Below are 11269 nucleotides of genomic sequence, written 5' to 3' on the forward strand. Positions count from 1 at the left end.
CCTCTCTTTACAAGGCCATGCCAGGACCTGCTTCACCCTCAGATCAGGAATCAGCAATGGGTAATGAGCTCAGCTAAGTGTAACAGCAAGGCCTTCTCCAGCTTCTCCCCACAATATCTGGTGAATTCTATTATACAAGACAGGCTTAGTCAGCTGCCTTAGCACCTCGATGGTTTCTGTGTGTGACCAGGCTGTTATCTTTTCTGGACTGCATTGTGACACTTTTAAAATTCATAATCTATAGCTTGATCATTGTGGAAGTCAAGCAACAAAATGATAAAATTCGAACTCTGTCTGAAAATCTGTAAAGACACTAGGTAGTTAATCATTTTTATCTCCTGTCCAAAGACAAAGATGTCTCAGGGAGTAAAGGTAATGTCAACACAAACTTGCATTTTCTTTTTTCTTTTTTTTGTTTTTGAGATGGAGTTTTGCTCTTGTCGCCCAGGCTGGAGTGCAATGGTGTGATCTCAGCTTACTGCAACCTCCACTTCCCAAGTTCAAGTGATTCTCGTGGCTCAACCTCCAAGTAGCTGGGATTACAGGTGCCTGCCACCACACCTGGCTAGTTTTTTGTATTTTTAGTAAAGACAGTGTTTCACCATTTTGTCCAGCCTGGTCTCGAACTCCTGACCTAAGGTGATCCACCCTCCTCAGCCTCCCAAAGTGCTGGGATTACAGGTGTGAGCCACTGTGCCTGGTCTAACTTGCATTTTCTTGATCAGTGGTGTATTGTAATTTTTTAGCCCACAGACTCAGGTATGCAAAATATAATTTTATTTTAAACACCTGCTACATGTTAAGTATCTCTCATCCAAAATGCTTGGGAGTGGAAATGTTTTGGATTTCACAGTTTTTCAGATTTTGGAATATTTTCATCACACTTCTCAGTTGAGCATCCCTAATCTTAAATTCCAAAATTCAGATGCTCCAATGAGCATTTCCTTTGAGCTTCATGTTGGTGCTCAAAAAGTTTTGAATTTTGGAGAATTTTGGATTAGGAATCCTCAACCTGTATTAATTTATCTTTCAAGCTTCTGTTTATGTCTGAAGCAAAAATTTAATTCAGTCATGTTAAGTATGAACTCAGTGAAAAATTCTGTGATTTCTCAGTCATTTAAGGTTTCATAACTATACATTAAGATTTCCCCCTTCTTGTCTCTTACTGGGGGCTGATGTTATGTTGACCCCAGAGTAACTGTGGTGTTGGTGACCACAGGCATCTACTCACTGGTGGCCTGCCTTGGTTCTATGCTGATTTCCTGCTCCACATGTGACTCATCCCCTCTGGTCCTCAGGTGTGGCCCTCTCTCTCCTGGTAATCTAGCATGGCGTAGATGATCCTCATCCAGTTGCTGGCAAGGCTGTCCAAGGCATATTTGCTAAGTCAATTTCCTTTTGTTCTGGTCATAAGACCCTTTGTGGGTGTAGTATACTATTAGAGACACACTGTGGCTACAAGATTAACAATAACCATAAGGCCCACTCAAATATCACACAGGGCCTACACTATATGTCAGTTAGCAGTATCATGCAAGGTGGCCTGGGGATTTCCAACTCTGGCCAGAGTATTACTAGGATAAGTTGCATCATGATATATAGTGTAGGTCCTGTGAGATGTTTGAGTGGGCCTTACGGTTATCATTAATCTTACAGCTGCAATATGTCTCTTATAGCGTACTACAGTGGGCTGCTAACTCTCTCGTAAGCTGACATTCTTTTTTTTTTTTTTTGAGATGGAATCTCCCTCTGTCACCTAGGCTGGAGTGCAGTGGCGCAATCTTGGCTCACTGCAACCTCCGCCTCCGGGTTCAAGCGATTCTTCTGCCTCAGCCTCCCGAGTAGCTGGGACTACAGGTGTGTGTTACCATGCCTGGCTAATTTTTGTATTCTTAGTAGAGATGGGGTTTCACCATACACGCCAGGCTGATCTTGAACTCCTGACCTCATGATCTGCCCTCGGCCTCCCAAAGTGCTGGGATTACAGGTATGAGCCACTGCGCCCGGCATGTAAGCTGACATTCTTGCCCTACTAGTAGAGTCACTGCCTTCCCCTGTCATTCTAAGGCTAAGGGGAACTCAGGAAAGGATCTCTTACCTCTTATACCTGTACAATTCATTCTTCCATTTCTTGTTCATAGTGGTTGCACCATATTTTGCAAGGAAGTTCTCAAGGGACTTGCCGTTTTTCTGGGTCCCAACTAACCTTATGATGATAAGAGAGAGAGAGGACATGTTTTGCAGAATGAAAACATGATGCTTACCATTTAGCTCATTTAGCTATGCTCATTTTTCTGCCCAAGTCCACTTCTCATTTCTCTTTTCATGTACTCTTTAGGGACCAATCTGAGTGGGAACAGAGGTGAGGCCAAGGCTTAAGAATGGTGGCAGCAAGAGAACTCCCACTATTGCTAGTCATGCTAATTTAGCCTTTCCACCATTTTCCTTTCCTTTGGAGTTTGATGGATACTTTTTGTGTAAAGGGAAAGGATACTTAATTTAAACTATTGATTGTTCCACCACTTGAGTTCTAGGGCTAATGTAATAAGTCAGAGTTAAGTAGAGAAGCCTGACCCTTCTGAAATGTCTACTGAATTCTATTCCCAAACCACTTGTATCACATATAGTATGGTGTCACTGGATCAGAAGGGAGTCAGTGATTGCCTGCCTTATCTCCTCTCCCTTCTGACACTTATCCCCACCCCAAACACTTGTAATTCTTTTCAAATGAGATTCAGTGTTTTTGTGGGGTCATTCCTATGGGTCTGAGATGTAAACACAGATACCTAGGCACAGTGACGGCGCTGAGGGGTCATTTGAAGGCATGCAGCCTCCTTGTATATCCTCATTCTTAAATAGGAAGAATAAATGTCTTTTCAATATTTCATTAAATACACCAATACATCCTTCCCCCCAGCTTTTATGAGGTATAATTGATGAATAAAAATTGTATATATTTAAGATATGCAAGCTGATGTTTTGATATATGTATACATTGTGAAATAATCACTGTAATGGAGCTAATTAACATATCCATCATCTCCATACTGCTTTTCATAGAGGTTGTACTAATTTACATTCCCACCAACAGTGTATAAGCATTCCCTTTTCTCTGCATCCTCACCAACATCAGTTATTTTTCGTCCTTTGAATTCTAGCCATTTGGACCGGTGTAAGATGATATCTTATTGCAGTTTTAATTTGCATTTCTCTGATGATTAGTGACGTTGAGCATTTTTTCCTATACTTGGCCATTCATATGTCTTCTTTTGCAAAATATCTATTTACATCCTTCTTTCACTTTTTTTTTTTTGAGATAGAGTCTTGCTCTGTCACTCAGACTGGAGTGCAGTAGTGCAATCATAGCTCACTGCACCCTCAACCTCCTGGGCTGAAGTGATCCTCCCACCTCAGCCTCCCCAGTAGCTGGAACCACAGGCTTACACCACCATGCCCAGCTAACTTTTTAATTTTAATAGAGATAGGGTCTTGCTACATTGCCCAGGCTGGTCTTGAACTCCTGGCTCAAGCGATCCTCCTGCCTCGACATCCAGATGTGTTGGGATTGCAGGCATGAGCCACTGCGCCTGGTCATTTGCCCATTTTTAAATAGGATTATTTGTTTTTGTTGTTGTTGTTTGCATTCCTTGTACATTCTGAATATTAATGCCCTGTTGAATGCATAGTTTGCAAATACTTTCTCGCATTCTGCAGGTTGTCTGTTCATGTGTTGGTTATTTCTTTTGCTTTGCAGAAGCTTTTTAGTTTAATTAAATTTCATTTATTTATTTTTGTTTTTGTTGCTTGTGCTTTTGAGGTCTTAGTCATGAATTCTTTGCCTAGACCAATGTCCAGAAGAGTTTTTCCTAGGGTTTCTTCTAGTATTTTTATAGTTTCAGTCTGTTTTTTTTTTTGAGACAGAGTCTTGCTCTGTCACCCAGGGTGAGTGCGGTGGCACCATTGTGGCTCACTACAGCCTTGACCACCGAAGCTCAAGCGATCTTCCTGCCTCAGCCCCCTGAATAGCTGGGATTACAGACATACACCACCATGCTTGGCTAATTTTTATACTTTTTGTAGAGACAACATTTTGCCGTGTTGCCCAGGCTGGTCTCGAACTACTGAGCTCAAGTGATCTGCCTGCCTCGGCCTCCCAAAGTGCTGGGATTACAGGAATGAGCCACTGTGCCTGGCCTAGTTTCAGGCTTTTAATTTAAGTCTTTAATCTATTTTGAGTTGATTTTTGTATATGGTGAGAGACATAGGTCCAGTTTCATTCTTCTGCATGTGGTTATCTAATTTTTTCAGCACTTTTTATTGAAAATGTCCTTTCCCTAATGTAAGTTCTAGCTGGCTTTGTCAAAAATAATTTGGATATAAATTTGTGGCTTTATTTCTGGGTTCTCTATTCTGTTCCATTGGTCTATGTGTCTATTTTTATACCAATACCATGCTGTTTGGTTGCTGTAGTGTTGTAATATATTTTGAAGTCAGGTAATGTGATGTGGACTGCTTTGTTCTTTATCCTCCAGATTCTTTGGCTGTTTGGGCTCTATTTGGTTCCATATGAATTTCAGAATTGCTTTTTCTAATTCTGTGAAGAATGATGCTGGCATTTTGATAGGGATTGCATTGAATCTGTAGATTGCTTTGGGCAGTATGGTCATTTTGATGATATTAATTCTTCTGATTTGTGAGCATGGGATGTTTTTCCATTTGTTTGTGTCATCTACAATTTCTTTCATCAGTGCTTTGTTGTTTCCCTTGTAGAGATCTTTCACTTCGTCTGTTTAATTTGTCACTATAGGTATTTTATTTATTCTAGATACTGGATCCCTTCCTTACACCTTATGCAAAAATTAATTCAAGATGGATTAAAGACTTACATGTTAGACCTAAAACCATAAAAACCCTAGAAGAAAACCTAGGCATTACCATTCAGGACATAGGCATGGGCAAGGACTTCATGTCTAAAACACCAAAAGCAATGGCAACAAAAGCCAAAATTGACAAATGGGATCTAATTAAACTAAAGAGCTTCTGCACAGCAAAGAAACTACCATCAGAGTGAAGAGGCAACCTACAAAATGGGAGAAAATTTTCGCAACCTACTCATCTGACAAAGGACCAATATCCAGAATCTAGAATGAACTCAAACAAATTTACAAGAAAAAAACAAACAACCCCATCAAAAAGTGGGCAAAGGACATGAACAGGCACTTCTCAAAAGAAGACATTTATGCAGCCAAAAAACACATGAAAAATGCTCATCACCACTGGCCATCAGAGAAATGCAAATCAAAACCACAATGAGATACCATCTCACACCAGTTAGAATGGCGATCATTAAAAAGTCAGGAAACAACAGGTGCTGGAGAGGATGTGGAGAAATAGGAACACTTTTACACTGTTGGTGGGACTGTAAACTAGTTCAACCATTGTGGAAGTCAGTGTGGCAATTCCTCAGGGATCTAGAACTAGAAATACCATTTGACCCAGCCATCCCATTACTGGGTATATACCCAAAGGACTATAAATCATGCTGCTATAAAGACACATGCACATATATGTTTATTGCAGCACTATTCACAATAGCAAAGACTTGGAACCAACCCAAATGTCCAACAACAATAGACTGGATTAAGAAAATGTGGCACTATACACCATGGAATACTATGCAGCCATAAAAAATGATGAGTTCATGTCCTTTGTGGGGACATGGATGAAATTGGAAACCATCATTCTCAGTAAACTATCGCAAGGACAAAAAACCAAACACTGCATGTTCTCACTCATAGGTGGGAATTGAACAATGAGAACACATGGACACAGGAAGGGGAACATCACACTCCGGGGACTGTTTTGGTGTGGGGGGAGGGGAGAGGGACAGCATTAGGAGATATACCTAATGCTAAATGACGAGTTAATGGGTGCAGCACACCAACATGGCACATGGATACATATGTAACAAACCTGCACATTGTGCACATGTACCCTAAAACTTAAAGTATAATAATAATAATAAAAAAAAAAGAAAAGGTCTAAGCTCTCGAGGTTTTCTAACTTTTTCAGGGGCTCTATTGTGCTGAGGTCTTTAATTTTGTTGCCACTTAAATTTAGATGTATGAGGTTCGGACACTTTTCTGCCAATACTTCTAGCCCCCCTGAGGCTCTGTTACTGCTTAGTTCAAGCTTCTTAAGTTTGTTTAACTTTGGCAAGTTTGCGATTGAGGTGAGGGCTACATTGATTGTACTTAAGAATTCCAGTTCTTTAAATTCATCTGTGAGGCCTTCCAATTTGCCTTCACTCTATCGACTGTTGTCCAGGACAAGTTCTTTCACATCAGAGGGCGTCCTGTTCCACAGCTCTAAATGAATCCGTTTGCCCATCTCCATCTCTCACGCTTTCTCTGCAGAGGCTCCCAAGCCAGCGGAATTCAATCAATAAACCCCGAACCCACAACCGCGCGTTTGAAAGCTCAACCAGCTCCACTGGCTTCTCCAAAAGTAAATCCTTAATTCCACCCACACCCAAAATCTATTATCTCCCATCACATTAAATTGTGCTATCATTCACCCAGTTGCTCCAAAACCTTAGAATAATGACTACTTCCTCTATTTTTCTATTTTACATCAGATAGATGTATTGGCTGTACCTTTACAGTGTATCCTAAATCTGATCGCTTCTCATCATCTCTAGGCCACGCCATACTATATATCTCACGGACTGTTGTCAAAGCCTCCTAACTGGCTCATTCTTATCTTCCTGCAGCAGCCAGAATGCTCATTTTATTTTATTTTATTTTATTTTATTTTTTTTTTTTGAGACGGAGTCTCGCTCTGTCGCCCAGGCTGGAGTGCAGTGGCGCAATCTCGGCTCACTGCAAGCTCTGCCTCCCGGGTTCACGCCATTCTCCTGCCTCAGCCTCCTGAGTAGCTGGGACTACAGGCGCCCGCCACCGCGCCCGGCTAATTTTTTGTATTTTTAGTAGAGACGGGGTTTCACCGTGGTCTCGATCTCCTGACCTCGTGATCCGCCCGCCTCGGCCTCCCAAAATGCTGGGATTACAGGCTTGAGCCACCGCGCCCGGCCAATGCTCATTTTAAAATGCAGAAAACCCTAAAGACTCTGCCAAAAGGTTAATAGAACTGATAAACAGTTTTAGTAAGGTTTCAGGACACAAAATCAATATACAAAACTAGTAGCATTTCTATATGCCAATAGTATTCAAGCTGAGAGTTAAATCAAGAACACAACCCCATTTACAATAGCCACAAAGAAAATGAAATACCTAGGAATACAGCTAACCAAGGAGAGGTGTAAGATTTCTACAAGGAGAACTACAAACCACTGCTCAAAGAAACCAGAGATGGCACAAATAAGTGGAAAAACATCCCATGTTCATGAATTGTAAGATCAATATTATTAAAATGGTCATATTCCCCAAAGCAACTTACAGATTCAACACTATTTCTATCAAATTACCAATGTCATCCGTCACAGAATTAGAAAAAAACTACTCTGAATTCATATGGAACCAAAAAATAGCCTGAATAGCAAAAGTAACCCCAAGCAAAAAGAACAAAGCCAGAGACATCACACTACCTGACTTCAAACTATCCTATAAAGCTATAGTAACCAAAACAGCATGGTATCGACACAAAAACAGACACATAGACAAATGGAACAGAATAGAAACTTCTGAAATAAAGCCTTACACTTAAAAATATCTAATCTTTGACAAGACCAACAAAAACAAGCAATAGTGAAAGGACTCTCTATTCAATAAATGGTGCTGGGATAATTGGCTAGCCATATGCAGAAGAATGAAACCAGACCCTTACCTTTCACCATATACAAAAACTAACTGAAGATGGATTAAATTTTAAATGCAAGACTTCAACCTACAAAAATCCTAGAAAATATACCCCAAAGAGAGGAAATCAGTATATAGAAGAGATATCTGCACTCCTATGTTGGTTCCAGCACTGTTTACTAAGATTTGGAAGCAACCTAAATGTCCATCAACAGCTGGATGGATAAAGAAAATGTGGTACATATACACAATGGAGTACTCTTCAGTCATAAAAATAATGAGATCCAGTCACTTGCAACAACATGAATGGAACTGGAGATTATTATGTCAAGTGAAATAAGACAGGCACAGAAAAACAAACATTGCATGTTCTCACTTATTTGTGGGATCTAAAAATCAAAACAATAGAACTCATGAAGGAGGGGCTGAGAAGTATAGTGGGGGCTGCTGGGGGAGATGAGGATGGTTAATGGGTACAAAAAAATAAAAAGAATGAATAAGACCTACTATTTGATAGCACAACAGGGTGACTATAATAAAAATAATTGTACATTTAAAAATAATTTAAAGAGTGTAATTGCATAATTTGTAACTTAGAAGATAAATGCTTGTGGGGGATGGATACTCCATTATCCATGATGTGCTTATTTCACATTGCATACCTGTATCAAAACATCTTGTGTATGCCATAAGTATATATATCTAATATGCACCCACAAAATTTTAAAAAATTAAAAAAGAATAAATAAACATAAAAATTGAAAACAAATTCTAGAAGAAAACCTAGGAAATGCCCTTGTTGACATCAACTTTGGCAAAGAAATTTTTGGCTAAGTCCCCAAAAGCAATTGCAACAAAAACAAAAAAAATGGAACAGTGGGACATAATTAAACTAAAGAGATTCTGCACAGCCAAAGAAACCATCAGTAAACAGACTACCTATAGAATGGGAGAAAATATTTGGAAACTATGCATCTGACGAAGATCTAATATCAGGACTCTATAAGGAACTTAAATCAACAAGCAAAAAGCTACCCCATGAAAAATGGGAAAAGGACATGAACAGACACTTCTCGAAAGAACACACACAAGTAAACATATGAAAAAATGCTCATCAGAGAAATGCAGATCAAAACCACAATGAGATACTGTCTTCCATCGGTTGGAATGGCTATTACCAAAAAGTAAAAAAATAACAGATGTTGGTGAGGCTGCAGAGAAAAGAGAACACTTCTACACTGTTGGTGGGAAAGCAAATTAGTTCAGCCACTGTGGAAAGCAGTTTGGAGATTTCTCAAAGAACTTAAAACAGAAATACATTTGATCCAGCAGTTCCATTACTGGGTATCTACCCAAAGGAAAATAAATCATTCTACCAAAAAGAAACATGCATGCATATGTTCATTGCTGCACTATTCAGAATAGTAAAGACATGGAATCAACCTAGGTGCTCATCAATGGTAGACTGGATAAAGAAAATGTGGTACATAGACACCATGGAATAGCATGTAGCCATAAAAATGAATAAAGTCAGGTCTTTTGCAGCAACACGGTTGGAGATGGAGGCCATAATCCTAAGGAAATTAATGCAGGAAAAGAAAAGCAAATACTGCATGTTCTCACCTGTGGGAGTGAAACAGTGGGCATTCATGAACATAAACATGGGAATGACAGACATTGAGGACAACTAGAATGGGAAGAGACAGTGTTGTGGGAAGTCAGAGACCCCAAACGGAGGGACCGGCTGAAACCACAGTAGAACATAAACTGTGAAGATTTTGTGGACATTTGTTAGTTCCCCAAATTAATGCTTTTATAATTTCTTACGCCTGTCTTTACTGCAATCTCTGAACATAAATTGTGAAGATTTCATGGACATTTATCACTTCCCCAATCAATACTCTTATAATTTCCTATGCCTGTCTTTACTTTAATCTCTTAATCCCATCATCTTCGTAAGATGAGGATGTATGTCGCCTCAGGACCTTGTGATGATTGCGTTATCTGTGCAAACTGTTTGTAAAACATGTGTGTTTGAACAATATGAAATCTGGGCATCCTAAAAGAACAGGATAACAGCAATTTTCAGGGAACGAGGGAGATAACCATAAAGTCTGACTGCCTGCGGGGCCAGGCAGAACAGAGTCATATTTCTCTTCTTTCAGAAAGCGAATAGGAGAAATATTGCTGAATTCTTTTCTCAGCAAGGAATAACCCTGGGAAAACAAATGCATTCCCAGGGGGAGGTCTCTAAAATGGCCGCTCTGGGAGTGTCTGTCTTATGCAGTTGTAGATAAGGGATGAAATATGCCCTGGTCTCCTGCAGCGCCCCCAGGCTTGCTAGGATTAGGAAATTCCAGCCTGGCGACTTCTAGTCAGACCGGTTGTCTGCTCTCGAACCCTGTTTCCTGTTAGATGTTTATCAATGACAATGTGTGCCCAGCAGGACATGAAACCTCATTAGTAATTCTAATTTTGCCCTGGCCTTGTGATCTTGCTCTGCCCCCATTTGCCTTGTGATATTTTGTTGCCTTTGAAGCATGTGATCTCTGTGACCCACACCCTATTCATACACTCCCTCCCCTTTGAAAATCACTAATAAAAACTTGCTGATTTTGTGGCTCAGGCATCACGGAACCTGCCGACATGTGATGTCACCCCCGGAGACCCAGTTGTAAAATTTCTTTCTTTTGTACTCTTTCTCTTTATTTCTCAGACAGGCCGACACTTAAGGAAAATAAAAAAGAACCTATGTTGAAATATTGGGGGCTTGTTCCCCCGATAAGACAGAGGGGGGTGTGGGCTGGAAAACTACCTATTGGGTACTAAGCTCACTACCTGAATGCAATATACCCATGTAACAAACCTGCACATGTATCCCCTGTATCTAAAATAAAAGTTGAAAAAAAAAGCAACTACTTTGTCTGATATTAATATAATCATAACAGCTTTATTGTTGTTGTAGTTAGTGTTTGCATGATATCTTTTTTGGTCCTTGTACTTTCGATCCATCTGTATTTTTATACATAAAATGTGTCTCTTGTAAAATAAATAAATAAACAAACAAATACATAAAACACATATAGATCACATCACAGCCTTCCTCAAAACCCTGTGTTCCCTCTGCATCATTCTTAGGATAAAGCACACAGTCCTTCCATGTCCAGGCCTACCCCTTGGACATCATTCCTGCCCACTCCACCTGTCCATTCTGCTTTAGTCACACTAGCTTCCTTTCCCTCAGGTGTGCCAGATGTGCACTTCTGTCTCAAGGTTTTGGCTCCCTCACTCAAATGACATATTCTCAGAGAGATCTTCTTATATCCCCTCTCTAAAGCATCAGCTGCCACCACTTGCCCTTTACTCTGATTTGTATTTTTTAAATCCCCACTGGACATTATAAATACCTAATAGTTTTGTCTGTTTCATCTCATGGAATATAAGCCTCATGA

General features: G+C 40.0%; 1 protein-coding gene across 1 annotated transcript; it reads right to left on the minus strand.

Moving 5' to 3' along the window:
• Positions 1 to 837: 837 nt before the first annotated feature.
• Positions 838 to 6453, minus strand: ANP32D (acidic nuclear phosphoprotein 32 family member D; the record flags this gene model as incomplete). Its single annotated transcript, XM_055295070.2, is given in 2 exon segments — positions 838 to 855; positions 6034 to 6453. Coding segments are annotated over 2 exon segments (381 nt in total), but the record flags the coding sequence as incomplete, so codon positions are not given.
• Between the last annotated feature and the right edge of the window lie 4816 nt (positions 6454 to 11269).

The sequence above is a fragment of the Symphalangus syndactylus genome, chromosome 10 (assembly GCF_028878055.3).
Source record: "Symphalangus syndactylus isolate Jambi chromosome 10, NHGRI_mSymSyn1-v2.1_pri, whole genome shotgun sequence".
Classification (NCBI taxonomy): domain Eukaryota; kingdom Metazoa; phylum Chordata; class Mammalia; order Primates; family Hylobatidae; genus Symphalangus; species Symphalangus syndactylus.